Source organism: Lagenorhynchus albirostris, chromosome 10, assembly GCF_949774975.1.
Source record: "Lagenorhynchus albirostris chromosome 10, mLagAlb1.1, whole genome shotgun sequence".
NCBI lineage: Eukaryota > Metazoa > Chordata > Mammalia > Artiodactyla > Delphinidae > Lagenorhynchus > Lagenorhynchus albirostris.
Window position 1 is genome coordinate 36,323,707 of NC_083104.1, and position 27,924 is coordinate 36,351,630.

General features: G+C 61.2%; 2 protein-coding genes across 7 annotated transcripts in view; one reads left to right on the forward strand and one right to left on the reverse strand.

Annotated features, from left to right (window-relative positions):
• Positions 1-978, forward strand: part of NT5DC2 (5'-nucleotidase domain containing 2) — a 17,577-nt gene extending 16,599 nt beyond the window's left edge. For all 4 annotated transcript variants that reach the window (XM_060161657.1, XM_060161654.1, XM_060161656.1 and 1 more), the window contains 4 exons: positions 94-180; positions 267-407; positions 492-556; positions 638-978. In XM_060161657.1, the coding sequence (XP_060017640.1) occupies positions 94-180; positions 267-407; positions 492-556; positions 638-899 (555 nt within the window). In that variant the 3' untranslated portion in view covers positions 900-978. The remainder of the gene's footprint in view (positions 1-93; positions 181-266; positions 408-491; positions 557-637) is intronic.
• STAB1 (stabilin 1) lies at positions 874-27,887 on the reverse strand. Of its 3 annotated transcripts, none has more exons than XM_060161647.1 (69): positions 27,716-27,876; positions 23,280-23,416; positions 22,823-22,938; positions 22,530-22,615; positions 22,390-22,459; positions 21,903-21,998; positions 21,523-21,633; positions 21,084-21,280; positions 20,721-20,851; positions 20,421-20,548; positions 20,052-20,131; positions 19,708-19,845; positions 19,429-19,569; positions 19,216-19,278; positions 18,804-18,917; positions 18,674-18,727; positions 18,355-18,435; positions 17,798-17,956; positions 17,314-17,376; positions 16,983-17,078; positions 16,647-16,733; positions 16,015-16,126; positions 15,375-15,561; positions 15,172-15,265; positions 14,903-15,061; positions 13,443-13,538; positions 12,789-12,884; positions 12,609-12,656; positions 12,315-12,445; positions 12,032-12,143; positions 11,547-11,624; positions 11,360-11,458; positions 11,159-11,257; positions 10,891-11,022; positions 10,522-10,650; positions 10,307-10,363; positions 9,826-9,909; positions 9,133-9,328; positions 8,914-9,009; positions 8,777-8,822; positions 8,596-8,672; positions 8,258-8,383; positions 8,000-8,073; positions 7,773-7,847; positions 7,388-7,510; positions 7,024-7,071; positions 6,709-6,786; positions 6,458-6,604; positions 5,889-6,029; positions 5,727-5,786; positions 5,238-5,414; positions 5,069-5,155; positions 4,794-4,943; positions 4,633-4,689; positions 4,345-4,546; positions 3,822-3,971; positions 3,628-3,732; positions 3,376-3,483; positions 3,102-3,295; positions 2,864-3,008; positions 2,650-2,783; positions 2,395-2,560; positions 2,209-2,318; positions 1,997-2,116; positions 1,761-1,910; positions 1,579-1,683; positions 1,357-1,503; positions 1,152-1,268; positions 874-1,064 (listed from the first exon to the last, which is right to left on the reverse strand). In XM_060161647.1, the coding sequence occupies exons 1-69, from the start codon at positions 27,794-27,796 to the stop codon at positions 1,008-1,010; spliced, it is 7,710 nt and encodes a 2,569-aa protein (XP_060017630.1). In that variant the 5' UTR covers positions 27,797-27,876; the 3' UTR covers positions 874-1,007. The 3 variants fall into 3 exon arrangements, 2 of the variants coding, with proteins under 2 accessions (XP_060017630.1, XP_060017629.1); XM_060161646.1 differs by having other exon boundaries at positions 874-1,076; XR_009542770.1 differs by lacking the exons at positions 874-1,064; positions 1,152-1,268; positions 1,357-1,503; ... (1 more) ...; positions 1,761-1,910; positions 2,650-2,783 and having other exon boundaries at positions 27,716-27,887.
• Positions 27,888-27,924: the final 37 nt, after the last annotated feature.

Below are 27,924 nucleotides of genomic sequence, written 5' to 3' on the forward strand. Positions count from 1 at the left end.
TTGGGAAGACTGGTGGAGAATTACCCTGGGGGAGCCCCTTCGGCACACTGGGCTTAGCCCGGTCTCCCCCGCCCACCCCCAATCTCTTCCCAGGGAAACCTGTTTGACTTCCTGCGTCTGACGGAATGGCGAGGCCCCCGTGTGCTCTACTTCGGAGACCACCTCTACAGTGACCTGGCGGTGAGGGCGGGAGGCGGGGATGGGTCGCAGTGGGGAGGGGAGGGGGACCTCCTGGCCGGCACTGAGCCCTGCACCCTGCCCCCCAGGATCTCATGCTGCGTCACGGCTGGCGCACAGGTGCCATTATCCCTGAGCTGGAGCGAGAGATCCGCATCATCAACACGGAGCAGTACATGCACTCGCTGACGTGGCAGCAGGCACTCACGGGGCTACTGGAGCGTATGCAGGTGCGGGGGCAGCTGGACGCCTGCAGGGAGGTGGGGGGCCGCTGCCTGGCTGCACACACCCAGAGCACCCCTTGTCTCCCCCAGACCTACCAGGATGCCGAGTCTCGGCAGGTGCTGGCCGCCTGGATGAAGGAGCGGCAGGAGCTGAGGTGAGTGGTGGGGCCTGGGCAGGAGCCCCAGCCCAGCCCCCTCAGGAGCACCCCCATGAGTGCCCACATCTCCCTCCCCAGGTGCATCACCAAGGCCCTGTTCAATGCGCAGTTCGGGAGCATCTTTCGCACCTTCCACAACCCCACCTACTTCTCACGGCGCCTGGTGCGCTTCTCCGACCTCTACATGGCCTCCCTCAGCTGTCTGCTCAACTACCGCGTGGACTTCACCTTCTACCCGCGCCGCACGCCCCTGCAGCACGAGGCACCGCTCTGGATGGATCAGCTCTGCACCGGATGCATGAAGACACCCTTCCTTGGCGACATGGCCCACATCCGCTGAGGGTACCTTTATTGTGTGGACCAGGCCCAGCCCCTGCTGTCCCCACCCACTCTGGGCAATAAAAGCCGCCTCCCTCCTGCTCGTGCCTCTGCTTCAGCACCGGCTGCGTCACTTGACCTCGAGGATCCTCTGGGTGTCAGGGAAGTCGTCCTCCAGGAGCGCGTCCTGAGGGGAGGACTGTATGTTTGTTAGTGGCTGGACTGAGACCAGGCCCTGGGTCCCCTTTCCCAAGCCCCCAGCCCCCGCACTCACGTCAAAGGGCTCACAAAAGGCATCATGGCTACCAAAGACCGGGTTGGGGACAGAGACCAGGGTTGGGCTCGTCCCTTCCTGCCATGGGGAGAAGTCATCAGCAGCAGCATCTTCCGCCTGGGAAGGGAGGTGAGTAGTGAGAGGCCTCAAGCAAGCTCGGTGGGCCCAGACCCCACCAACCCCATCAGTCTCCAGCCCAGCCTACCTGGAAGGCAGAGAAGCCAAAGCCTGCGGACCTGCTTCGGGCACGAAGGTAGAGGGCTCCGGCCGCAAGGCCAAGGAGCGCTCCAGCAGCTACCACAGCCCCTGCGCCTGCTGCCACAGGTGGGGCCTCCGGGGCCAACACTGCCCGCTGCCAACGAGGAGAGCATCAAGAGACCTGGCCAGAGCGGTCTCCTCACCCCTTGCCCACCCCTGGCCAACTCACAGGCTGTGGGGGTGCCAGGAGGGGGCTGGCCAGAGTGTGGATGATGCCGTTGAAGGCCACGATGTCCCACACAATGACGTGGCTAACCACAACTGCTCCTGGGACCTGTAGGGAGACCAGGTCAGGCCCAGTGGGTGAGTGAGGGCTGGGGCCAGTAGGGGAGGGGCAGCCTCCAGACTCACCACAGGGGCCCGAGAACTGTTGTCAGGGCCCATGTCACTGATGATGAGGCTGAGGCCTGAGTGGGCGGGAAGCAAGGTACCCTGGCTGGCGTTGGTGCTCAGGAAGGTGGTATTGGAGGCGTGTAGCTCCAGGTCTGGGCCGCTCAGTGTCTGTGGGCAAAGCAGGGCCTGTTGGCCTGGGCCAGCTAGAGGGAGCAGAGTTGGGCCCTGCTCTCCCCACATCCCCTGCTACTTACCAGGTTGTCCATAAAGCCTTCGTTGACAGGGACAAAGAGTGTCTTGTAGGTGAGCTCGTCGTCCAGGAAGTCCAGGAAGTCGAGACCCCTCGGGGTGGCATTGGCATAACCCAGTAGCATCTGGGATGGTGGGGACAGGGTTGTGGGTAGGCTCTCTCCACAGGGATCCCAGCTGTACCACCCCCCGGTCCTAAGCCTGGGCCCCTGCACACCCCGTAGAAGGTGGAGAAGTTGGCAGTGGTGGCCAGTACATCAAGCAGCTTCCCATTGCACACGCTGGCCCCATCACCCACGAAGCCATCGCGGCATCGGCAGGCCACGTCTGCAGGAAAGGCAGTGAGTTAGTGGGTCAGTGGGAAAAGGCAGGGCAGAGAATGGGGTGTGGTGGGTGGCTGTACCTTGCATGCGGTAGCAGTAGGCGTCCCAGCACTCCGACAGGTTCTCCCGGGCACCCAGACTGACCACGCCCACCTGACCATCGCCACAGTCTGCTGCCGGGAAAACGACGGGATGGGCAGCCGAGCCATTGGCCAGCCAGCCCACAAGGCAGAGGTGGAAGCCCAGCTGTAGGGGTACAAACAGATGCTGAGACCCCAAGACCCAACTCAAGGGGCCCCCACAGGCTTGGCTCCAGACTCCTGGGCCCCGCGCACCTGCTGGGCAGCAGAGAGCTGAGGGAGAGAAGCAAGCACAGCTCCTTGGGCCCCACAGGCTGCCTCGGCCTGTGAGAAATTCAGGCTGTAGGAGCCACTGGGGGCCTGGAGGTGGAAGACACCAGCTCGTTTTTCTGTGGAAGGCAGGGATACATGGTCAGAGGGCCAGCACCGAGGTAAAGCCAGGGTGCTGGGAGAGGGCAGGGAAGCACACCCTGGAAGTGCAGGTCAGTGCACACAGCGTCCACGTGACAGGGTGGTGGCTGGTCCAGGCAGCGGTCCACGGGTGGCTCAGGCTCCTCCAGACACTGCAGTCCATCACCCACGTAGCCGGCGTGGCACGCACAGCGCCGTGTGTTCTGGACAGCAGAGCAGGTGGGCGCCCTTCAGGGACTGGGGCAGCCGCTCATCGGGGGGCCCCCGCCCAGCTGCTTGGCTGCCCGCCTGCTCACCGGTCCAGTGCTCAGGCAGTCAGCGTGCTCGCTGCAGCCCCCGCGGTGGCCATCCTCACAGGGGTTGCGGGCCCGGCAGCTCCAGCCATCACCCTCGTAGTCGGGCAGGCAGGTGCAGGTGACCACTGTGCCTACCTGGCTGCAGTTGGCATGCTCGCTGCACCCGCCACGCCCATGCTGGCATAGGTCTACCACTGGAGGCAGCGAGAGAGTGGTTGGACCAGGCGAAAGGAGGGGAGGGGAGTGGGGCCTCCCACCTCACATTCCTGCTCACCTGTGCACGTGTGGCCATCCCCTTCGTAGCCCAGGCTGCACTCACAGCTGTGGCCAGCGCGGCACACGGCCTGGGATGCGCAAGGTGGAGCACACACAGGCTGCAGCTCTGTCCCCCAGGGCCCACCCCACACATCCAGGTTAGTGGCTGCCCTCCTAGACCCCCTTCCACCTCACTGTGCAGTTGGGGCATGCACTGGTGTGTGCAGGTATACAAGTGTGCAGGGTCGGCACAAGCACAGGGCCCACTCACCCAGCTGCACCTCACAGTGTGGCCCAGTCCAGCCCTCATCACAGAAGCAGGAGCCAGAGCCCCCCAGGCCCTCATCGCAGTGGCCATGGGAGGTACAGTTGCAGGCTGGGGAGAGGGACAGGCAGGATGGTGGCGGCACATGGGCCATGTGGATTAGGGAGCAGGATAGGGCAGGGTCGGGCAGGACAGCCTACCTTGGCAAAGGGGCCCAAAGGCACCTGGGGCACAGAGTTCACATGCCATCCCGGCAAACCCCGAATGGCACCTACAGTTCCCGCTGCCGCTCATGCCGTCCATGCACGTGCCATGGCCATTACAGGGGCTGCTGGCACCCCCAGGGCAAGCTAGGGGTTAGGGTGGGAGAAGAGAGGTGGGGCCAGGGACGCTCATCAGGAGCCGCAGACACGCATCCCCAGCCTAGCCACACAGTCCGTCCGCCACCCAGCAGCAGCAGAGGCTCTTGCAGAAGCAGCAATCCACCCAACTCCCCACGCCCTGGAGAACACCCGGACCCCCAACACACCCCACCAGGTCCTGTACCATCTACACACCCACCCCAGCTCTTAGAGCGTTCTCACCTGGTAAGATTCACTCCCCGTCCCCAGCCCCTGACCACCCTGACACCCTTTCTGAGGCACAATGGCCAGAACTACGCCCTTGGCCACCTTGGGAGCTGGAGAAGCCAGCCAGCAGCCTCCACAGCCTCAGGACACTCACCTCGGCACTCACTGCCATAGTGACCAGGGCAGCAGCTGGGCTTCCAGGTGGTGGTGACACAGTTGCGGTAGCAGCCCCTGCCCAGGCCTTGGGGCTGACCCCAGTGGCTGGGCCGGGCCCAAACACTGCGCAGTGCCAGGGAGTGCAGCGGAGGAGACGTCCAGAACTTTGAGAAGTAGCGCCAGCAGCCCTCAGGGCTGCCCTGGGCCAAGAGGAATCAGGCTGCAAACCTGAGCTTGGTAGGCCCTGGGCCCTTCCCCCACCCCCACCTGGCTCCCAGCCCCTTACCTGCTCCTGTGAGCCCTCAGGACAGGGTGGTTCCAGCCCACAAACGCTGCAAACCTTCTGCAAGGAAGGGAGACCAACAAAGCAAGCTCAAGTGAGTGGACAGGACAGGTGGGCTTAGGCCCCTGCCTATCCATCCACCTCTGGCCTGTGGCCTCCCTCACCAGCCACAGAGGCCGAGTCTCAAAGCGGTCACACCGGGCACCGAGGCCAGGTGGCTCCAGCAGCTGGTCGATGCCGTAAGCCAGGCCCCCCTCAAAGGGCAGGTGTCGCTGCACAATCCGGGCGTCCTCCTCTCCCACCGTGAGCTCACCCTGCAGGCGGAAGATGTGGAGTACGTGGTGGATCACAGATGTACTGCAGCCCCCCTGCCCCGCCCTGCCAGTGCCAGGGCCCCTGCCTCCTGCTTCCCTCGTTCAAGCTTCCTCCCCAGACTCACCGGCCGGGCACGGCTGCAGGAGAAGGAGATGGGGGTCCCATGCATGGTGCGCAGTGGGCCCAGGTTGGGCAGGTCAGATGCCAAGGCCTGAGCAGATGGAGCACAGTTGGAGCTGGGAGGGCAGGCTCAGTGGCAGGCAGTGGGGACCAAGGTCTGGGAGTGCACCCACCTCGACGTTGCGGATCATGTGGCCCCGCACAATAGCCGCCAGCTTGTCACGGTGGTCTTTATGGTATAGCCAGACCTGGCGATCGGGAGGCAAGGCTTGCAGGGCGGAGTCTGTGGGCCACAGCATTGTGAAGGGCCTATGGAATGAATCTCGAAGCAGGGGCAGCAGGCCAGCCATCTGGTAGGATAGAGGTGTGACAGTCCCGTCAGAGGATGGTGGGCAGATGGAGGGGCTCCAGGGACCCAGGTGACCTTCCCACCAGCCACATGCCTCTGTAGCCATCCCAGGCCAATAGACATGGACAATACATACAAGTTGTCAAGTATGTGGGCACAAATAAGCACACTCTTGTGCTCACTGGGACGCTCATGCCCACAAATATGTCCCTGTGTACAGAAAGGTGAGCACACACGTTGACAGTCGCCCGCATATACACACTTAAACGTGCACACATACACACACTGAAAGGGTCACACACAGGAGCAGTACCGTCACAAGGCCACTGAAGATCTTGTAACCGAAGCTCTCCGCAGCGGCAGTGAAGTTTCTCTGGGGACAGGCGCTCAGTGAACAGTGAGGTCAGGAGGGGAGGGAGGATCCCAGGCCCCTGGGCGCCTGCCTTCCAGCTCCCCGCCCGCACCCAGGTCATACCTGCGGAATCGGGGCAGCGTCAGGCTCCCAGTGCAGCGCTTCAGGTGGCAGCAGGACACGGTCGATGAAATGCAAGACACCGTTCACAGCCTCGTGGTCGCTGCTCACCAGGCGCGCGAAGTCATTGATGTATATGTTGCCCTGGGGGTGGGGCCGGGATTGAATAAAGCCAATTAGTGGGGTGCTCAGGGAGCTGTGGGTGGGGCCTGAGGTGGGAGCAGAGCCTGGGTTGGGTGAGTCTTGGGGCAGGAAGTGGGCGGGCTCAAGGCTGAGGGTGGGTCTTGCCTCCAGCCCAGGGAAACAGCCACCCAGGGAAACAACCACTGGACTTGGCTGGTGGGAGCCGTGCAGACACAGGGCCAAGCTCAGAAGTCCTGAGCCCAGGACTGGCCCCTGGTAGTGGGTGGGGTCCGGGGACAGACTCATCTCCCTCTCATTAAAGCCGCCCTGGCCCTGGGAAGGTGAGACGGTCTTAAAAGCATGGGGACAGGGCATAGATGCGGGGCTTGAGAGCAGCTGAGTCCTTGGTCTGTGGACAGTCCATGTCGGGGACCAGGACCTGGGCTCACCTCCCTCTCACTGAAGCGCAGCGGGTGCCCGGAGAGTGTGGTGGCATAGCCCTCCTCTAGCAGCTCCTGGCTTCGCAGCTGCCGGCAACCAGCCACGTGATAGCGGAACACAAGCTGGCGATTGGCACGAATCCGGGCCAGCTCATCCTGGAGTGGGAGTCATGAGGGCACAAGGGTGCCCTGACTTCCACCTCTGCCCAGGCAGCGCCCACCCCCCAGAATACCCAGCCTTGCTCCAGGGGCTGAGTTACCTGCGACAGGTTGGTCATTAGATCTGCATGCGGCACAAAGATTGTGAAAGGCCCATCCCCCTTGAGCTCCTTGTATTCCTGGGGGGAGAGGGAAACAGCTTAAGAAGGGCGGAAGAAGGGTGGAAACAGTGGAAGAAGGGCGACCTGGGACCAACTCGAGGTTTCCACTGATTTTCTGGGAGAGACACAGACTCAGAAACCAAACCAGCCAGCCCTCTGACCAAATGAGAATATCATGGCCCAGAGACAGGTGGGATTTGCAGGTCAGAGAGGCCCAGGCTGGACCAAGGATGTGCAGGCCAGCTGGTTACTCACCAGGAGATGGAGGCTGAAGAATGAGGCATGCTTGTCCCGAAGGAGCTCCTGGATCAGGGGAGACAAGGATCAGCTCAGATTGTGGTTGGCCTCCATTCAGGGCTGGTGCCTGTCCCAGCACCTAGAGCCCAAGGTCTGGCCAAGATAGAGATGAGGAAAGGAAAGCCAGGGTGGTCTGTGCGGGGATCAGGATTGGTTTCATGGATCATAACTGGGTCATGCCTAGGTGGAGTCAGGGGTCAGGCTCAAGTCCTGGTCAGGGCCAGGATCAGGATCAAATTTGGGGTCTTAACCAATATCACGGGTCAGGCCCATGGGCGGCATTGCCAAGGCTCGGTCAGGGGTCCTACTTGGGCATCATTACCAGGCCGACTCGGGCACGGCAGGTGAAGCCATCACCCACAGTGTGGACTGCATCGCAGGTACACATCCTCTGGCCATCCCCTGTGCTTTTGCACACAGCATAGGGGCTGCAGCCTCCATTGTTCTGAGGCAGGGACAGGAAAGAGGCATCAGTGACTCCCAGGACTGCTGCCCCAACCAGCTGTGGGGAAGGGGCCATGAAGTTCCCTCCCCAACACCCAAGGCCCTGTTTCCTACTAATCAGTCAGACTTGACCTTGACCCCTCAGTCAGAGCGCAGGTGGCTCGCCCTTCAGAAGAACTCAGGACCCTGCTGGGGGTGAGGAAGGCTGGTTCCCACCCCAGTCCCCTCCCCCTGTGGAACTGGGTGCGACTTGGGGGCCTGACCTGGGAGCAGGGGTCCAGGAGCACACAAGTCCGGATGCCGTCCCCACTGTAACCCTCGCGGCAGCTGCAGGAGACCTGTCCCAAATCCTAATCAGTGGGGCTGCTGGTACCCTAGAGTGGGCCAGCGCCCTGGACAGAAGGAGCACCCGTCCCTGGGCCTGGTCTGAGGAGGGCCACACCCTATGAGGGAATGGCACAGCCCCAGTGTCCAGCTCTGCTGTGCTGACCTGCTGGGGGCCGGTGGGGATACATTCGGCGTGCATGTGGCAGCCCCCGTGGTGGATGAGACAGCCGTTAACTTCTGGGGGAAAAGACATTGGGATGAGGGCTGGCCCTAGGCAGCCCCTCCATTCATCTGTCTGTTGAGGTGCTCATCCCCTACTCTCTCAGCACCCTCGGGCTCACACCTGTGTGTGCCCCTCAGCCCTTCCTAGTCTCACTCATGCCACTGAAACCACACCCCTGGGGGCAGACCCCAGCCTCACCCTGGCACAGCTCCCCATCACCCGTGTAGCCATCCAGGCAGGTGCATGTCCGCTGACCAGGTGCCACATTGGTGCAGTTGGCGTGGGGGGAGCAGCCCCCATGGTCATGGGCACAAGGGTCCACCACTAGGGGTAGATGATCCCAGAGTTGTGAGCAGTGGGCATGGGACAGAGTGGGGACAGGGGAGGAGGGCATGAGAGAAAGGAAAAGGTCGGAGGGAGGGGTAAGACCCAAGAGGTGACAGGGATAGAGACTGGACCTAAAGGGCATGGAAAGGGCTCTGTGGGGAAATCCACCCCCAAATTTCAGGGGCCTCGGGGCATTGGTGTGCCTGGACCTGCACAGTAGACGCCGTTGCCCGAGTACCCCGCGGCACAGACACAGGCAGGGGCTGCAGCCAAGTCCTGGACGCAGCTGGGAGGGATGGCAACAGCTTAGTCTATGTCTGCCCAGCCCCTGCCCTGACCCTAGCCACCACCCCCCCACTTGCCCACCTGCCCCAGGCTGAGCTCACTCACTTGGCATTGGGGTCACACTTCTGTGGGCACTGAGGGCCAGTGATTTCTGGGGGGTAGGAGGATGGTTCTGATCATGCTGACCCAGGAACCGCCTCCCCAGGAGTCACCCGCCTCTCCCCCTTGGGGCCACTCCTCACTCTGGTCACAGCGGAGGCCCTGCCAACCCACGTTACAGACACAGCTTCCGTCCCCTCGGAGCCCCTCCTGGCACAGCCCGTGGGCACAGTCACACACTGGGAGCGGAACGAGGCAGGACAGAGGTTACCCAGTGCCTGTTCTGTCCCTGCTGCGGCGTCTCCATGACCGCTGTCCTTGGCCGCCTTTCCCACCATTCCTGCCCGCCCCCGGGGCCTCACCTCCAGTGCAGTTGGGCCCGTAGCGGCCCAGCTCACACATCTCACAGGCCGTTCCGTGGAAGCCCTCGTGGCAGCGGCACTCCCCACTGCCCAGGAGCCTGTCCTGACACTGCCCGTGGCCCGAGCACACACCACCCAGACCCCCCGGGCACGGCTCACACAGTGTGCCGAAGAAGCCAGGGCAGCAGTCAGGCACCTGTGGGAGGGGGCACAAGGAAAGGCCCGGCACAGGCCAGGACAGACGTCAGGGGGCAGGGAAAAGGCGGGGGTCGGGGGAAGGGCATCTTGGGGCCACAGAGCCACAGAACAAAGCAAGTCAGACCCAGAGAAATGGAGACTGCCTTCTACAAGCCTCTCCATGGCAGGGGTGAGGAAACGGACTCCACGGAGAGGGGCAGAGCTCGCCCCATTGCTGCCCCCAGGGCTTGGTTGCTGGTGTCAGTTCTAGGCTGAGCCTCTTTCTCTCTCTCCCCATCCCCACTCCCTGGAGGCACAGCTACAGAGACAAACACTGGCCCCTCTGACCTCAGACCTCTCTCCCCCTTCCGCCAGGCCTTTGCTTCCCTGGCTTCGTCATAGTCCTAGCCCTGCCTCTGCCTTTGAAGCCTAATCCCAGCTCCTGCCCCAGGCCCCCACTCCCACCTCCTCCTCTCTGGTCAAAGGCTTGGGGCTGGGGGTTGCTTCAGGGCAAACCTGGATCTTCTTGGCACACGTGTAAGAACAGCCCCGGGAGAAGGAGTAGCCAGACCGGTAGACACAGCTCTTCTTGGGGGTGTCCTGGAAATAGGGACAGGCAGGAGGACTCAGGCAGTGGCTTAGGTAGGGGCAAGGCAGTGAATGGGGAGACAGACAGATTACAGGTGTCAGTGGGTGAGACAGGTAAGCAGGATAGCAAAAGGGTCAAGGAAGGACCACGACAGATAGACCTGAGGAGGAGAAGGTAGGCAGGACTGGCAGCCCGAGGGTCACTGGCCTCAGGTTGCCAGTCTGAGTGAGGCCTCCTCTGGGCAGACCTGGACCCAGGCCTCCTGGCCTCTGGCAGGAGAGCCAAGCGGCCCACGCTGCTCCAGGTTCCCACGCCTGGGTGAGCAGAGCTGGGCCCGGGGAGCTCGGACACCCTGGGCACAGTGAGAGCAGGTGAAGCAGGGACGGAATGTGCTGGGCCCTGCCTCACCTCCAGCTGGTAGCCTTGAGTGCAGCGGAATTTCCGGGTGCAATTTACACATTTCTCCTGAAGGGAAGGAGAGCAGAGTGTCAGGCAGTCCCGAGGCGGGGGCTCGGGCTAACAGCTCTCCCACCCCTGACCAAGTGTCCCTCCCGCCGGCCAGGCCAGCCAGAGCCTCTGGCTCTTGACCACCCCTCTGCGCTCCCCAGGCCCCAGCCTCTTACCCGCAGGGCCTCTGCGTGGCTGTGCAGGCAGCGGCTTGAGCCCACCGTCAGGACCCCGGACAGGCCAAACAGTGAGCGGCCAGGGGCCTCCAGCACAGGGCCTTCCAGCGGCACATGGTTCACTTCGGGCTGGGGGTTAGGGCAGGAGGCTGAACACCCCCCACCCCATCCCCACCCTCCCCTCAGGGGCTGCAGGCCACAGAAGCGCTCCAGGGCTGGGGTATCTCTGTGGACTGGGGGTCTCCCAGGATGGGAAGTCTCTGGACCAGAGGCTGAGGTGCCCAGGTGGGGGAACTCCAAAGAAAAGGGGTGTTCAAGAGCAGGGTGCCCGGGGCAGGGCCTCCTGTGCTCCCCCACCCCACCACCAACCTGGCCGCTATGGTTGTAGAAGACAAGCCAGTGCGTGGGGCCCAGTAGGGAGTTGCGGTGTCCGCCCCTGCGCAGGGCCTCTGTGGAAAGCGCCTCCCCCAGGATCACATGGTGTCGCACTACGTCCAAGTCCTGGAGGGGGAAGGAGAGGCTCAGGGGCTCCAGGACTCCAGAGTGCCCGGGACGGTGCGTCCCGCCCGCTGTGTCCTTGTCGTGGGATGGGAGGCTCACCCACCCCCCTCAGTGGCCCCTGTCCCGGTGATCTCACCAGGCCGCTGCTGTTGGCCTGGGCCTCCAGAGAGTGGTTGGTTGGCACGAAGATGGTGTAGGCGGTGGCAGCCTCAATCTGGGGTACCAGCCTGTGGCGCTAGGGGCGGGTGCAGGCATCAGGGGTGGGCCTTCTTGCCCTCAATCCTGACCCTGGGGGAGGGTGCCCCCATCCAGGACTCCCCACTCCTGCCGCCCTTACCTGCAGCAGCTCCTGGAAGAGGCGGAAGGCAGGCACTGAGTCCAGCTGCTGCAGCAACCCCTGCCCCCCCAGCACATCCCCTCTTGGAGGCAGTAAGACCTGGCATGGAGCACGGGAGCTGGTCAGTACATTCTTGCCTCTTGGCATGACTAGAAGGTTCCCTGCACACACACCCCTCCAGCCATACCTGACTGAGGACATGTAGGACACCATTGGTGGCAAGGAGGTCAGCCACGTCCACGCTGGCATTCTGCACCCAGACTCTCTGGAAGGCAGCAGGCAGAGCTCAGGGAGACACAGGTAGACACTTAAGAGTGCGTGTAGCACCAACAGAGAGGCTGCTGGGCACAAGGCACCCAACCTGGCCTGGACACCCTCAGACTCAGGACTTACCAGATGGGCACACAGACCCTCACTAGGGCCCATACATGAGGGGGCCAGGTGTGCACATGCAGACAAAGATGAACAGACAAGCCCTGGCAGGGCAGTCACTCTGGCCCAAAGACACCACCCAGCAGCAAATGTGTTCTGAGCACATCCTCTGAGCTCAGCCCTGGGCCGGGCAAGGGGACCCAATCGCATCGCCGGGGACCCTGGGCTGGGAAGCCTATAGCCACTCGAGGCCCCCCTTCCCTGTATGGTCCCCTCTTCTGCCCAAAGTTCACCACGTACCCCACTGATGTTGTGAATCTCCCAGCGTGTGGTGGGGCTCAGGGTGGCTATACTCTGCCCATCCAGCCGGGCCAGCTCCTCCTCAGACAGGGCGCCCCGGAGAAAATGGGCCCTGAGAGGGCACAGTTCAGGGGGGCCATGGAACCGGGTTAGTGTAACCTACAGAGATCCCTGGAACTGGGCTCCACCCCGAAGTGTGGACACATGCCAGGTTGAGGACCTCTGGGGAGGGGCTGGGTCTCACCCAAAAGCCCCCTCCCGGAGCCCAGCCGTGGCAGCCCACCTGACCAGTTGCGGTAGCATCCTCGGCTGCAGCCAGAAGGCCTGGTCCTCAGGGCTCAGCCTACGGATGGCAGACTCCGAGGGCACCAGGGCTGTGACTCGGCTGTCAGCAGGAAAAGTGATGCCGGCCCCCTGTGCACATGGTGTGGGGGGGGACAGGAGGAGTGATGCAGGCAGCCACCACCTGAGATCACTTCCCCCAGCCTCCAGGCCTGCCCCCCACCTCCAGCTCTTAGAGCTGTTATGTGGCCTCCTGGATCTGAGTCCCCAAGCCCAGCATTCCATCCGATCCTACCTTGATCCACTGGTAGAAGATGGAGAAGTGGGCATTTGCCTCCAGCTCCTGAGGGGAGGGAAATAGCTGAAGTCACCAGTCTAGGGATAGACTTGAGCCCCCTCCCTCCATGACCCTGAGTGCGGCCCCACCCCCGGATTACACAAGAGGACTCCTCCCCAAGCACAGGAAACCACTCACCTGGAAGATGTCTCCGTAGCAGCTGAAGCCATCACCCCCGTAGCCAGGGGGGCATGTGCAGACCCGCTGACCGCCTCCCACTGCCCGGCAGGTGGCCTGGGGTTGGAGGGCAGAGAGACATGGCCTCCACTCAGCACCCATAGGGCAAGCTGGACAGCACCCACCCTCCATCTCTCCGCTCACTCTGGCCCATCCTCCTGCTGTCCTCCTGTCCAGCTACCCATCCCTACCATCTGTCTCTCCCTCTATCCAGTTTGTATTCAAGCTGCTCCTTTGGTGTGCCCGGCCCTGCTCTCCAAGCCAGTGAGCATGTGACGTGAGCTACCCCAACCCATCCTGGCAGATGGGTCAGGGAAGTCCAGGGCTGTGGGAGCATCGGGGAGGCCCCGGACCTCCAGGCGAGGCCTGAGCTGAGGGCAGGAGGAGCTAGCCAGGCCGAAGGTGTGGCGCTGGGAGCACGGGACAAGGGTGGTGAGGGCAGGGGCTGGGATCTTTATAAGGAGGGTGAAAGCTCTGTCCCGTGGGCAAGCAGGTGACAGGGTTTGGATTTCAGGTTGAGAAAGATCCCAATCCTGACCAGAGACAGGGACACTGCTGCGGCCAAGGCCTACCCCTGAAGCCTCCCCTGGGCCTGGAGCCCTCTCACCCCCTCACCAGATCATGGCAGCCACCGTTGCCTGCCCGGCAGGGGTCAATGGGACTGCACACGTAGCCGTCCCCCGCGAATCCCAGCTTGCAGGTGCACTGGCTCTGGAGAGGTTGGGGAGCAGAGAGCCTCATCTCACCAGAAGCATGAAACCCTTTCCTCCTCCACAGCTCAGCTCAGCTCCCGATGGGCACTCCCCTGGGGTGGTCTGCTCAGACCCCAGAGGAGCTTTTCCCAGCCCCACCCTTGGAGGTCCATGTTCTAGAAGCAGAGGTTGAGGCCCAGAGGGGAGACTGGCTCTCAGGAAGAATCTGAGGAAGTGATGGCATTGGCAGGGGGGCATCCAGGAGCCTCGGGGCCTCTTTGCTCTCAGGCCTGGGCCCAGCCAGGCTGTTGATGTCTGCAGTGTGTGATGAGTGGGCAGGTTTCACCAAGACCAGCCCCAGGGATGGCCGCTCGGATCCCCCTCCAACCCCGCCACTCTGCTTGGCTGCTCTGATCCTTCCCGCTAAATGCCAGTGTCCTTGGGCTTGTCCACACCTCAGGTGAGTGACTAGTAAGACTCTCCGGATCTCAGTTGCCCTTCTTTGCACGATGGGGGCATCTGCAACTGCTTATTCCACCCTCAGTTCTGAACTTTAAAGCTCCTGATGGAGTTCGCAGCTCCAGCTCTCAGGCCCATCTGAGTGTCACTGCTGAGGTCCCACGGCTGGTGGTCCAGACAATCATGGGGCAGGAGTCAGGGAGCCCCACGGATCCCTGCATAAGCCTGGGCCACACAGAGGCTGACCCTGAAGCAGCCAGGCCTGGCCTCCCAACTTGCATATTAGATTCTTCAACGCCAGCCAGTCCTCGGGCTCACCAGGCCTGACGTGCTTCACGTGGAAGATTCCAGATTCTGAGATCCTGTGACTGGAGTCTGAGACTCCAAAATTCCAAGAGCTGGATTTCCATGAGTCTAAAAATTTGGGGATGTCACTCTCTTTGGGCAGCTGTCTCTTCTTGCTTTGCTCAATACTGAATTCCTAAATCTAGAACAGCAACTAGCATGTAACAAGTGCCTGGTGACATGTGGGAAACCAGTGAGTGGGTGAATGAGCTAACTATCAGAAGGCAATGGCCCCAGTGGCCCGTAAGAGCAGAGAACTCATTGATTCTCAGTTATGAGAGTCCTCATCCCTGAGACACAGGAGCCACGGTCTTCTGACGTGGAAAAAATGCTGCCTTAGACCGGCACTCGAACATGCCTTCCTTTAAAACTACTGCAACCTTCGCATTGCTTCCAGCACCCGTCCACTGCTTCCAGATTGTACAACTCAACATTTCAGAACTAGATTCTCATTTGTGTCTGAGGTTTGAGACCCTGAGCTTGAGTTCTTAGACACTGCTAGAGTCAGATGGGCTAGGGGGAAGAGTCCCCCAGGATGGAGACCCCCACCCTGCTCTCCTGAGGCCGGCCAAGCCTCACCTGCCCGGGTCCCACATAGCTGCAGAGGGCGTCAGCATGGCAGCCACCTCGTACATCCAGCTCACACTCGTCGATGGCCACGCAGACACGACCGTCCCCACTCCAGCCCTTGTGGCACGTGCAGTGGTGGGTGCCTGGGGCCCCAGGGACACACTCAGCCTGTGAGAGCCACGGATAAATGACTCAGGGCTGCAGGGTGGCAGGCTGAGGGCAAGGGAGTCCCACCTCGAGTCCGTGGGTCAGGACTTCAAGGAAAGGGCCAGACTCACATTCTCCGAGCATCCACCACGGTCTGGGCGAGAGCAGGGGTTGCTGGGTGTGCAGGAGAAGCCGTCACCCTCAAAGCCATCGAGACAGAGACACCTGGGGGTGGGAGATGGTGAATGAGGAGCCTCCAGTAAGCCTCTGAAAGCTGTGAGCAAACTGACAAGTGCAGTCACAGACGCAGCAGAGAGGAAGCGCACGTCCTCACCTGGCAACATCCCCCTGGTTAACGCAGCGGGCATGCGGGTGGCACTGCTGGGCCTGTTCTGTGGGCCCACAGATCCCTGTGGACTCGTTGCAGAAGCGGCCACTGAAGCCCGGGGCACATGTGCCACGCTGGCACACCCCCCCACTGCCCGGACGGTTGTCACATAGACCGTGGACACAGCCGCAGTCTGCAGGGAGGAGATGGAGCAGGGAAACTGAGGCTGAGGCAGGGCTGGCTGGGAGCCAGGATGCAGTTGGGCAATGCTGGGAATGGGGCAGCCGGAATAGATTTGACTGCAGGGTCAAAATCAGGTCATCCCAGACTCGGGAGGGAGGAAGAAATGAGAGGGGGGCATTCATTGCTTTCAGTCACCCTATTCTAGCTGCCCTGCTCCCAACACCACCATCGGAAAGTTCTTCTGTATGTCTGACCTAAATCCTGCATGCTGTAGGTTAAACTGTGGCTCTCTTCCAGGCATGGGTAAAAGAGACATCTACTCTTGTGTTTCCAAAACCTTCTCCATAACCTCTGGACTGAACCCTTCTTCCTGAGGTTCTATTTCCCTTCTTGGGAGTCCCCAGCCCCACTTCCAAGAGACCCTTTTTCTCCCTGGCAGGTGGCCTAGGCCAGGATCACCCACCTTGCCGGCACTGGTCTCCATGCTTGTTTGGGTTGGAGCAGATGTGGCAGGCGATGCCCTTGTAGTCTGGGAAGCAGAGGCAGGCCCCACTGCCCTGGACTCCATCACTGCACTGGGGGTGGGCAGGAGGCAAGAGCAGTCACGGGGAGGGGATTATCCACATTCTCTTCCCTAACATCCCTTCTCTCCACAGGCTGTGAGCTCCTGCTCCCCCTAGAAGACCTCCTGCTGGAAGAGACCTTCCAACTCACTGATGCTGCCAAAGAACTAGCCCCTAAAAGGCACCTGGCCCTGGAAGCTTCATGGGTGACTTCTGCTTAACCTAGAAACACATAACTCCTGTGCTCCTCCACAGCCAGGTGCTAAAGCAATCGTGATATTACAAAATGGCAAAAATACAACACACACAAAAAACTACTGACAAATAGCCCTTATGAAAATAGATGTAACAATCTAAGTAATTGATTCTAATTAAAATAAACATAATTTGGTCCAACTTCCACTGCCTCGATGTGAAGAACCCAATACCAGAGAGAGGCAGGCTTTGCTCAGACATACAGCCAGTCACCGGCCAACTCAGAAAGGAGCCCCTATCTCCCCCACCCCTCACTCCAGGGCAGGAGGGGACTCACGTTGCCTTTGCCATAGCAGGGGTTGGAGAAGCCCCCAGGACACTGCACACAGTCAGGCCCAAAAAACCCTTTGCAGCAGCCAGGTTTCTGTAAGAGAGAACACATCTGAGGGTCCATCAGGAGCCACGTCGACCCCCTGGCCCAGGTTGCTTCTGCTCCCTGGTGCCATGTCTAGAGCAAGGGGGTGGGCGAGGCCCCTCTGTGACACCTTTTCCACCATTAGGATGCAGCACAGCCTCTGAGGATGGCAGACCACCCAGCCCCAACCTGGGGGCTCCAGAGGAGAAGCAAGTGCCCCAGATCCCTAGGGAGCAAGTGCCCCATGCCCAGGCTCACCAGGATGGTCTGATTGCAGTAGTGGGCGCAGCCCTTCTTCAGGACGTTCAGCCCAGTAGGGTCATGGATGTAGACACACTCCTCAGGGGAGATGTCCTGGGTGGGCCGTGCCAGGCTGGTCAGCAGGCAGGGGTCTTGGGCCGGCCCCCTTCACCAGGCAGCCCTGGTCAAGGGACCTTGGCCCCCTGGGCCCGGCACCTCCCCTGTCAGTGGGGCTGAGCCTCCAGGTCCAGCTGAGCCTCCCAGCCCCACTTCCCCACCCTGACCCAGGGCAGAAACCTCACGGGGCAGTCAGGAGTCAGCCCTGAGAGCTGGGCCAAGGGATGCTCACCAGCTTCACGCTGTTGGGGGGGCACATGCTGGTGTTCAGGGCTTGGCAGTCCACACAGGAGCCCTGGGCAGGGTAGGGGGAGGAAGGGAGAAGGGTTAGTCATGGTTTATTTATTTAGCAAACCCTAAGAAAGAGGCACTCAGCCAAGGCCTGAGGTATGAGAAAGAGTCACCACAGGAGGGCCAGAGGATGGTGTTCCAGGCAGAGGGAAGAGCAAGGGCAAAGGCCCCGCGGCGGCAGAGCTCAGTGTGAGAGCATCACAGATTTGGGCAGGGAGGCTGGGAATAGGGCTGTAGATGCGTGAGTGACGGCAAAGGGACCATCAGGAGGACTGCTGAGGGCTGGGTGTGGGGCGTCCAGGTGAAAACTGGGGCCAGCGCCCGAGCCCCAAAGCCATCCACTCATTTGAGGAGACCTAGAAAACGGTACCTCTCCCTTGGAAGATGACCCCGACCCAAGCAGCGCTGGGGTCCCGTGCGCTTACCGCCACGACCTTGTGCTGCTCTTCGTTGCAAAGCTTGGGCAGGATGGGCAGGATGGTCGGGGGCAGCAGGATGCCTTCCAACATGTGGATGACGCCGTTGGCAGCCAGCACGTCCACTCTCCGTAGGGGTACCCCCTCAGGTCCCAGCAGGATGCGCCCCTGTGGCGGAGCCCAGCATGCATCCTTGGCCCAGTCCCCGCCCCTGCACTCAGCACACTGTCAGAAGCCCAGCCTGCCAGCCACCTCTTCACCCGCTCCCTGGCAACATCTCTTGCTCTGGCAGAACCGCTCCAGCCTCTGCACCCTGACCCACATGGTTTCTGTCACGTGGAGCCCCTCCCCCTGCCCATGTGCTCACCCTCCTCCTCTTTGGAGCCCTCCCAGCTTGTTGGGCCCCAGGAGAGGGATTTGATCTGTGCCTGCTCCCATATGACCCTCCACCAGGGCATGCCCACCGCAGGGCTCGGAGCATGAAGCCGGGTCCGAAAGAGGCTTGACACCTGGCTGGTCATCACCAGCCCCTCCACCGGTCCATCCCTGGTACTCATGGAGCTCACCTCCTCCGAGATATTCACAGCCAGGACCTGATTTGCCATGGTGAGGACCCGGCCCTTGGAGATGAGCTTCTCAACAGTCAGCTGGGGTGGAGAAGAGAGTGGCCTTAGGCCAGGCACTAGCCACACCTTGGGGCCACACCCAGTCCTGCCCAGGTGACTCGCAGCTACCACCTTGGTCCCCAGGCTCTCCTCTGTCCTGTAGAGTCCAGATGGGCGGGGAGGGGAGAAGGGGCCCCCCGGAAGACCGGAATCTGCAGACAAACCCTCTGACAGCCCACTGGCAGGTGTAAGCCAGCCACTCTCCCAGAGGACCTCTCACCTGGCCGTGGCTATAGACATGGTACCTCACCAGCTCCTGCAGTTTGGAGAGACCCTGGCAGGAAAGAGAGAGCTTGGATGCTAGAGGCTCTGAGCCTGTATCCCTGGCCCCTTCTCCCCGACAAGCTTACCGCTGTGAAGAGGTAGACCAGGCGGCCGTCCCGCAAGCCATCCACTGCCTCATTGCTGGGGGCAAAGACTGTGAAGGGCCCAGGGCCATCCAGGAAGGAGGGCAGCCCACAGTTCTGTGGCAGTGAGAAGGAGTCTCAGGGGGTTCTGTGGCCAACCCTTACCTCTAAATCCTGCCTGGGCCCTGCTGCCCTTGGTCTGCAGGGAATACCCACCAAAAGTAAGTGGGTGACATTGGCAATGGGTTCATGCTACCACAGAGCCTCAGGATTCTGATGGGCAGGTTCCAGGATCGGGGTGTGGGCAAAGGCCCGTCCTACTCCAGAAGCCCAGATCACTGTGGGGCAGATTCTGGGTAGTGAGGGGTCCTGGGACAAAAGATCAGATGGGCGAGGACCTTTTGCCCAGACTCACCTCCAGGATGGTTTCAAACCGGGTGAAGGCCTCAGTGGAGGCAAGGATCTGGCCGATTGTCCTCTGTAGGAAGGGATGAGCATGAGGGCCCCAGAGGGGAAGGAGCTCTGCTCCAGCCCTGCCCAGAACTGCCCCGCCCCCCTCTCCAAACTCAGTGCGGGTCAGAGGCCACGCAGGGGCACAGGGCGGTGGGAGGGGAAGGCACTAGCTTACCTTGGGGTCCTCCGGGAGCTCTGGTGGGGGCTGCCACCGCAGGGCAGTGACCACGTGGAAGATGCCATTGGCTGCTGGGTAGTTGGCCTTGTGGATGGTGAATGTCTGCTGGGGCTGGTCTTTGTACTTGTAGGTGTATTTCTGCTGAGACATGAGACCTCTGGCTCAGACTCCAAACACCCACTCCTTGTCCTGAGGCTCTATCCCACCTCCACACCTTTTCCCGGGCTGTTTCCCACCTATGACTCCTCTGGTCCCCGGGCTGAGGTCCCTGCTTACCCTGAAGCGGCCGAAAGTGACCGTGATCTCCTGTCCAGCCAGTGTCCACCACCTGCGTGTAGGCTGGGTTCCTGACTCCTCCAGCATGTGCTGCCCTGCGATGATGTGCTGTCTGCAGAGCTGCTGGGCAAGGGATGCCTGTGGGCACAAGGGGACAGGGGTGCCGAGTGGGCCCGGGGCAGGGCAGGCAGTCCTCTTCAGGGACCGTTGCCCAAGCAACGGAGGGGACAGGAGGCCTCCCAGGCCTCAGACCCCTAGAGTGTGCACTGGGGACACTCTCAGGGCCCTGAAGCCTAGGGCAGGGTCCAGGGAGGAGGCCCGCTCCTCAGTAGGCAGGGGCTCACGTTCATGGTCCTAGAGGATACGGACGGTGCCAGCACGGTGAACGGGCCCGATGTGCTGAGGATCTCCCGGCAGCCCTGGTCTGGGGGCAGGAGAGGGTGTATCAGAATGGGTCTGGGAGGCCCTCAGCCATCAGTCCTGGGTTTTGGAGAGTTGAGGTTGGGGGGTGGGGGCGGCGTTGGGTCTAGATCTAGGGTAAATGGGGACATCAGGATCTGGGGGGGGAGCTCCCACCTCCATCATGCACCCCACCACAGTCCATTCTCTGCTTCCACAGCTCTTGGGCAGAGAAATAAGGCATCTCTGGAGAGTCTGCCAAGGATGCTGGGTGCAAGGGGCGGGGTCTCAGGCGAGTGGCGGGGGTCACACACCCAGCATGGCAAAGGCGACTCTCAGCCGCAGTAACGTCATGCTCGTCTGGCTGGCCTTCTGCACCTCGTGGAGTAGGTGTCCGTAGCAGGCACGCCCATCTCCCACCTCGCCGTCCTTGCACACACAGCTGGGGGCATGGGTAGAACTGGTCAGGGCGGGGGCGTGGCCAGGTCCCCCTCCTGGCTCTCACCCACCAACCCCACAGAGCCCTTGAGGTGCACACGGGCACAAACTTGCCCCTGCCAAGCCCACCCTCTCTGCTCTGGCCCTGGTGCCCATCCCAAGGCGCCTGTGCTCACCTGGTCTTTCCATCAGGGGTCACCTGGCAGGTGGCTGACCGGTCACAGGAGTAGGGGAAGCAGTAGGCAAAGCAGCCCGCGGAGGCATTGCGGTTGGTGCTGACCAGGCCTGGCTTACATGAGCAGGAAGCCTGGCCCACCCGGAGGGGAGGGAGGACGACACCACATCCGTGAGAACCGTGGCATCTGCCACACCCACAGAGCTCTGCTGGGTCCTCACAGCCACCGGCCCAGAATCGGGTTGTCATGCTCTTCCCATTTAACAAATGGGGCAGCTTAGGCTCCTAGGAGGCCCGCGATTGTCCCACAGCCCATGCGAGCTGGGGGACCGCAGGGCAGGCCCAGCCCAGGGCCCCAGCTCACCTGGCCTGGCCTCTTGTACAGACATAAGGTGGAGTTGCTGGGGCAGCCGCCATTGTTGGTGGTGCATGGGTCCTGGGGCAGACACACCGTTCCGTCCCCATGGTAATTTTCAGGGCAGCGACACTGTGCCTGCCCCCTGGGGCCCACGGAGCACTGGGCAACTGGGGAGCAGGGTGACGGCTGGCAGGGGTCAGGGGCTGCCGGGGCAGTGGAAAGAGCCCAAGTGAGACGAGCACCCAGGAGGCCCATCTCCTCCACAGCCTCTATCCAGGCTGGCCCAGGGATGGGGTGAACAAGCTGATCTAGACCTTGGGGACAGGCCCTATTTCCCTCCCTCAGGGAGAGTTCTGCCTCCCTGTAAAAGGCCAGATCGTACTTGCTGGTTTAAAAGGATGCTCACCCTGAGCTGGGGCTCCTAGCCTCTAGATCCCAGACTTACCTAGGCATTCGCCGCCCTGCTGGGTGTGGCCAGGCAGGCAGCTGCAGGTAGGGGTCTCTGCAGAGCACTGGGAGTTCTGAGGACAGTTCAGGGCCTGGCAGACCGGGAGCTCTGAGTGGAGAAAGGAGAGTTATCACAGCAGCTCGAAGTCCCAGGTTGGGAAGGAACACAGGAGTGAAGATGCTATGTCAAATTTGCTGTGTGACCCTGGCCAGGGCCCATCCTCTCTGGGCCTCTGGGCAGTGAAGGTTTCAGATGACACCCCCTCCCCTGAGAGAGGCTGCAGGCAGAGGTCCTGCTGAGGCTCAGGCCCCATCCTTCACCCAGTCAGCCTTTCCTGCTCTGGCCACTAAAGACTGGCTACCCCAGCAGCTGCTCACCTTGGTCACAGTGGGGTCCAGTGAATCCAGCAAAGCACAGGCAGCTTCCATCCCCAAGTGGCCCATGGCGGCACACGCCATGCACACAGCTGCAGACTGGGAGGGATACACACGGACAGGTGGGACCCCAGCCTCAGCCAGGGACACACAGGGACGTCGAGTCCCTGCCCTCTGCATCTCCAGAACTCAGCTCCAGCAGGCACAACCTCAAAAATACAGAATTGTGGTGCAGGACCAGAGGGGTGGTGGGAGCCCAGGGCAGGCACCTGTGCTAGCTAGGAGGTTCAAGGAAGGCTTCCTGGAGGAGGCCTTCAAGAACAGCATGGGCAGGGGCTAGAGGTGTGATAAAGCAAAGCTCATGTTCCTAGAAGGGATGTGTGAGGCTGAGCAGCTGGGAGGGAGTCTGGTAGGGGCTGGCTGTAGGGACCAGGTCCCCACTGGCCCCCAAGTGGACATCGGCCCCGCTCCCTGCCTGGCCAGCACTCACCTGACTGGCAGTCAGGGCCGAAGCGGTTGGGGTCTCTACACTCCTGGCAGGCTGAGCCACTGAAGTTTTCCTGCCAGAGGGAGGCACCAAGTCAGTGCAGCCCCTCCACTGCCCCCACCCCAGCCCCACCAGGCCCTTACCTGGCACACGCAGGTCCCGTTCCTGTCTATGCCATCCAGGCAGGTCCCGTGGCTGTTACATGGGGTCTCAGCACCCCCAGGGCACTCTGTGGACCCCCCCGCCACACAGAACTCAGCTCTGCCCCAAGAACTCTCAATTTACCTGACCCCAGCAGCTCTGGGCAGCCCCAGACTTGGTCCCTCCCCTGGGGCAGCCAGAGCCAAGAGGCCCAGCTGTCCATTAAATGAGCCAGTGGAAGGGGAAGGCAGGTGGGTTGAGGCATGAGGAGCAAGGCTGGGACCCTCCCCCATACCATAGCACTGGGACCCCCAGTAGCCAGGGCAGCAGGCCTTCTGCACCACGTCCTTCGAGCACTCCACGCTGCAGCCGCTCACAGACAACAAAGAGTCCCCCAGCTGGACCTCGTATCTGGGGACCAAGGATGGGCAGGGTGATGGGAGGGGCTCCCCCAGCAGCCTCCAGCCCAGCCTCCCCACACTGGGTTCTGTTACTCTTGGTCCCCCGACCCCTTCCCGCCTGGCCCTGAGCTGAACACAGGGCCTGGTCCATAGTAGATGCTCAATAAACAGCACTTGCCCTGCATTCTTACTCCTTCCTCCCTGCTTATCTCTGTCCCAATGGAGGGGCCAACAGACATGTGGATGAATGAGTCCCTGCCCTCAATCCCCAGGCCTGCCAGGCCCTCCTGGTCCCCTGCCATCCCACAGGATACCCCTGGAAGCAAGCAAGGGTGGAGTGGGGGTCCGCACCGGCAGTCCTGTGAGATCTTCTCCGGGAACTCCCGAAGCCAGCCCGAGGGACACACCCGCTTCTTGATGGCAGGGCACGGAGTGCAGGGTATGTGAGTGACAAACCTGGTCTTCATGTCGCAGCGTCTGGACTGTACCTGGGCATGGGGAGGGTTTGGAGTGAGGGACCTGAACCCTGCACACAGCCCTGAACCTTGATCGCAGCGAGGCCTAGCACCCCTCTCCAGGTCCTGGTTTCCCATCTGTTCATTGGGGAGGCAGTGAGAACAGGGAAGGCCCTGAGTCTGGGGGAAACCGGCCTGTCACAGGCTGTCCCTGCCACAGTGTGTCTCTATGTCCACAGCCATACACCTCTGCCCGGGGGCCTGGAGGCACACCCAGAAGCCTCAGAGTCTCTGCCTTCTGACACAGAGCATCTGGCCCTCTTGTTCCACGCTGGGTGATTCAAAGGAGGAAACTGAACCCCAGGAGGGTGGCCCTCGCCTGTAGCCACCCAGGAACTTTAACCTAGACTCTCAAGCTAGTGCTCATTCACCCCTTTCATTTAAACATAAACACTAAATGACAGGCTGACACTGTTGGGGAGGAGAACACGGTTGACGCCATCCTCCATCCCCTGGGCACAGGCAGGATGAGAGCTTCAGCCATGCGCCATGGGGCTGGCCCTCCAGTTGTCACTCTGCTCTGAGCACGTCCCCACCTCACTCCCAAATGACCCCCTCGGCCAGCCCAGGGCCCTCTCTGGTGCCCTGCGGTCAGAGACCCAGCAGCCAGCCCCATGCCCGAGGCCAGCCCGTGTGAGCAGGCGTGTGGGAGCGGGTCTGAGTTTGGGCCAAGCAGTCACATTCCCTGAGCCCTGGTCCAGGCCTGGCCCACAGCCCCACACGCCAGCCGGGACCCAGGGGTCCACTGCCCATCACTGGATGGGCAGTGCTGGGAGTGAGAGAACTGAGAAGACCCAGGCTGGAGGCCCAGGTGGCTTCCTGGGGAGGTGACAATTGAGTTGGGACCTGAAGGATGCATGAAAATTGGTCAGGGTCACTGCTCCTAGCAGAGGGGACAGGAGAGGCAAAAGTCACGAAGTGGGGAAGAAGCAAACGGCCATGTGTGATGAGGCAGAGACACACAGAGACAGGCAGAGAGGAGGCTGGAGAGGGGCTGGGGCCAGGCCAGGCCAGGCCAGTGAGGGGAGGTGGAGTCCGGAGCAGACCCAGGACTCGTTTATGTTTTAAATGGGCCCTCTGGCTGCTGCATGGAGAACAGAGGTGGGGGCAGGAGAAGAGATGGTCACCTGAGAGCCAAGAAAGCCCTAGGCCTGCAGTCCACTCGCTGGCCTGTCACAGCTCCCCCAAGTCCACCATCAGTGGGGCTACCATTATGGCAACAAAGTCCCAATAACCTACAGCACTGGCCCTGGAGGAATGGAAGCTAAACTCTTGGTTGTCAGTGGGAGAAAAGACCACAGCAAAGTGCATTTTGATGAGGAGAGCTTTCAGGGGCTTGGGGCATGGCCTGGAGAAGCTGAGAAGTTCTTATCTTAAAGAGTGCTGAAATGTATAACTGATTCACTTTGTTATAAAGCAGAAACTAACACACCATTGTAAAGCAATTATACCCCAATAAAGATGTTAAAAAAAAAAGAAAAAAAAAAGTGCTGAACACAATGTGCTCCAAAAAGGAGTAAACCCAGAACATCTCTTTCCTAGAACACATCACAGATGTGTGGCTCTCAAAGCCAGAGAAAAGGAGAAATAGTGCCTCAATACTTTCTGGTGTACATGAAGGTCCCAGGGCCTCTCCCAGCTGCTGTGATTTGGCCTTTTCCGCTCCTGCCTCTGTGGTCTGCAAAGAGGGAAGTTGCTGCGGGCGGCCTCAGCCCAAGCTGTGGGGCTGGATGTTGTGGTCTCATTCCCCAGCCTGAGGCTCGGTCTTTGCTGAGCCAGGGAGCGACTAGGAAGTTGGGTAATTTCAGGGCCAGGCAGCTGCTGGCTCAGGGCAAAGGCTCTGCAGGTGGTGGGCTCCCCTGAGGGCCACCTGGCCAGCCAGACACAGCTGCCAGCGTCAGCGCAATGGCCCAGGGACCAGTTCTCAGAGCAGCCCTGGATAAGGGCTCAGGGGCAGTGAGAGAGCACTGTCCTCACTCTTGGGCAGAGGGGGAGGTCCTGTCAAGTGGGGGGTGAGTCACAAGCACAGGAGGAAGCTGGAGCCTTGTGGCTGGTGGTGGGGTGGACACTCATTCACGAGCTGTTGCATCTGTAACTGTGTGATGGATGGATAAACCAGCGGACAAGTCACACTTCTCTCTGGGACCTCACCGGAAGTGGGCATGCAGGCCCCCTCTGCCTGGTGGCGTGGAAGGAGCATCAGCCCCAGCCGACAATCTCGCCACTGGTCCCGTTGGGTGGAGTGAGGCTGGATTCCAGCCGAGTGCTGAATCAGATTCCCTTCTTCCCTAGGGCACCTCGGGACCCGTCTGAGCCAGGCGGGTGCTACTCCCCTCCCTGTCCTAATCCAGAACTGATTTTGCAATGTTTGCATCCCATAGAGACACTGCTGGGGAAGTTGAGGAGACACGAGGTGTTAGCCTGTTGTGAGAAGGTGGAAGAAGTTCCCTCAAGCTGGGGTCCAGGGCCCAGAACCCAAACTCCCTCAGATGGGAAGGGACCTCCCAAACTACTTCCCCCTGCCCAAGATCAATGCTCCTCTCCCTTCAAACCCCAGCTTGAGACCACAGGCTTCACCTGCACCAGCATACACCTAGCAGAGGAGGCACTTGTGAAAGACTTGAATAGACAGGTGCTAAGCCCCCTCCTCCAGGAAGCCTTCTCTGCCTCTACTGCCTGAATCTTCCTGTGTTTGAGTTCTGCTCCTCACTAGCTATGTGACCCAGAAGTCATCCCTTCCCCTTAGAGCCTCGGTTTCCTAATGTTTACAGTGGATCTCGTGCTACACAAGGTGCCGGTAGTGCTGAGGGACTGAGGGTGAGTGAGAGGCCAGCGTCGCTGCGTCCCTGACAAGAACCCCCAGGGCCCTCTTCCCTGGCCCAGGAGGTCTGAGCCCCAGCCCCAGAAGGCAGACTTAGAGGTGGTCTGTGACAAGGAAAAACTCCCAGGCTGAGGCCCCTCATAGACCCCTGTCACAAGAACATAAGGAGGTGGCCTTCGAAATTCCCTTGCATTGTACACATGGGGAAACCGAGGCAGGGAGGGAGCAGGAACCACCTGCAGGGCTCAGCACAGCCTGAAACCCTTGGCTCTTCCACCATCACTGTCACTTTTTCAACCTCAGATCTGCCCGTTCCCAACCCTGACTTGGCCCTGAAGCTGGTGAGGCCCCTCACCAGACCACAAGGCCGATGAGAGCAAGCCCCAGGGTAGCACAGGGCCTGGGTCCCTGTCCTGGCTCTGCCTGGCAGTGGGATCCTGGGCAAGTCCTTTTCCTCTCGGGACCTCAGTCTGCCTGTTAGTGATTTGGGGACAGTAGCAGCTGCCCCAAGAGAACTTGGCCTCACAGGAGAGGGTCCTTCACCTGGAGGCAGGCCCCAGCCAGGTGACTGTCTCCAGGCCTAGGGTGGGAGGCTCTCACAGAAACTCCAGTTGGGAAAATGTCCCTACTATAGGGCTTGGGTGGATCTGCAGACAGGCATCCCAAAGGGGGCTTGTGCATGTGGACCTGACAGCCACACACTGGGACCATCGGCTCCTCCCTCATGGCCAGATGGGGAACCGCAGATGGCGGTCTGGAGCGTGGCTCTGGAGTTGGACCAACCTGTCTCTATCATCCTTGGGTTTTGGCTTCCTCAAGCGGAGAATAACAGGGCCCACTGCTCAGGGGCTGGGATGGCTTGAGGGGATGATGCTGGGTGTGCCCAGGGCTGTGCACTTGAACACCAGCTCTTAGGCTTGAGGGCATTATTTTTGGCTGCTGTTTGCCCAGAGGGACTGGGGGTGAGTAGACCTCATTCTGCCTCTGGGCACACACACATGCACACACACCCAGCACGCCTACACATGGTCCACGTGAGCCTCTCAGTTTGTCAGCCCTGCGAGGGTTGGGGGTGATCACATCTCCCATCCCCAAGCCAGGGCCACAGAGACACCGGGCCTCAGTCCGGGCAGGGGGATGGGCCCGGCTCTGTATACCCTACCCTCAGGCTGGGGAGACCTGGGACAGCTGCCCACACCCCCCGGCTGGCTAGCCGGACACAGAGGGGCAGGCTGACACATCCCTGCCACCCCAAGCAGCGAGACACAGACCTCAGCCTGGGGAGGTGGGCACAAGAGCCCAGCCCTCTGTCCAGCTCAGAGAAGGTCAGACAAGAACCAGCTGCCCTGTGTCCACAGCCCCGTGCCTGATCCATGAGCGCTCCCTTCCTGCTCCTACTACTGGCTGGGAGGGCCTGGATGTCATGCCCCCCACGACCGGCTCACACTCACCTTCTGCCCCCCGATGAAGCTGAAGCCTGCCAGGCAGAGGACCAGCAGGCAGAGCAGGAGGTGGTCCCGGGGCCCTGCCATGGCTGGTGGTGGCTGGCGGGCACGCTGTCCAGGACAGAACTGGGGCAGCCGGCGTGGAGAATGAGCTCTAGGAGGCAGGCACAGGGCGGGCAGGCAGGACAGGGAGGGCGGGCGCTTTAAAAGCAGCC

Bases quoted from the DNA above. Each gene is read 5' to 3' on its own strand.
- STAB1 (XM_060161646.1), bottom strand. From the start codon at position 27,796: ATGGCAGGGCCCCGGGACCACCTCCTGCTCTGCCTGCTGGTCCTCTGC. The intron at 20,852-21,083 runs GTGAGCTGGGGC...CGGGTGGGCCAG, and splicing joins TGTACAAGAGGCCAGGCCAG to GCTTCCTGCTCATGTAAGCC. The intron at 4,690-4,793 runs GTGAGGGAGGCC...CCTTCCTTGCAG, and splicing joins AGACTCGGCCTCTGTGGCTG to AAGGTTTGCAGCGTTTGTGG.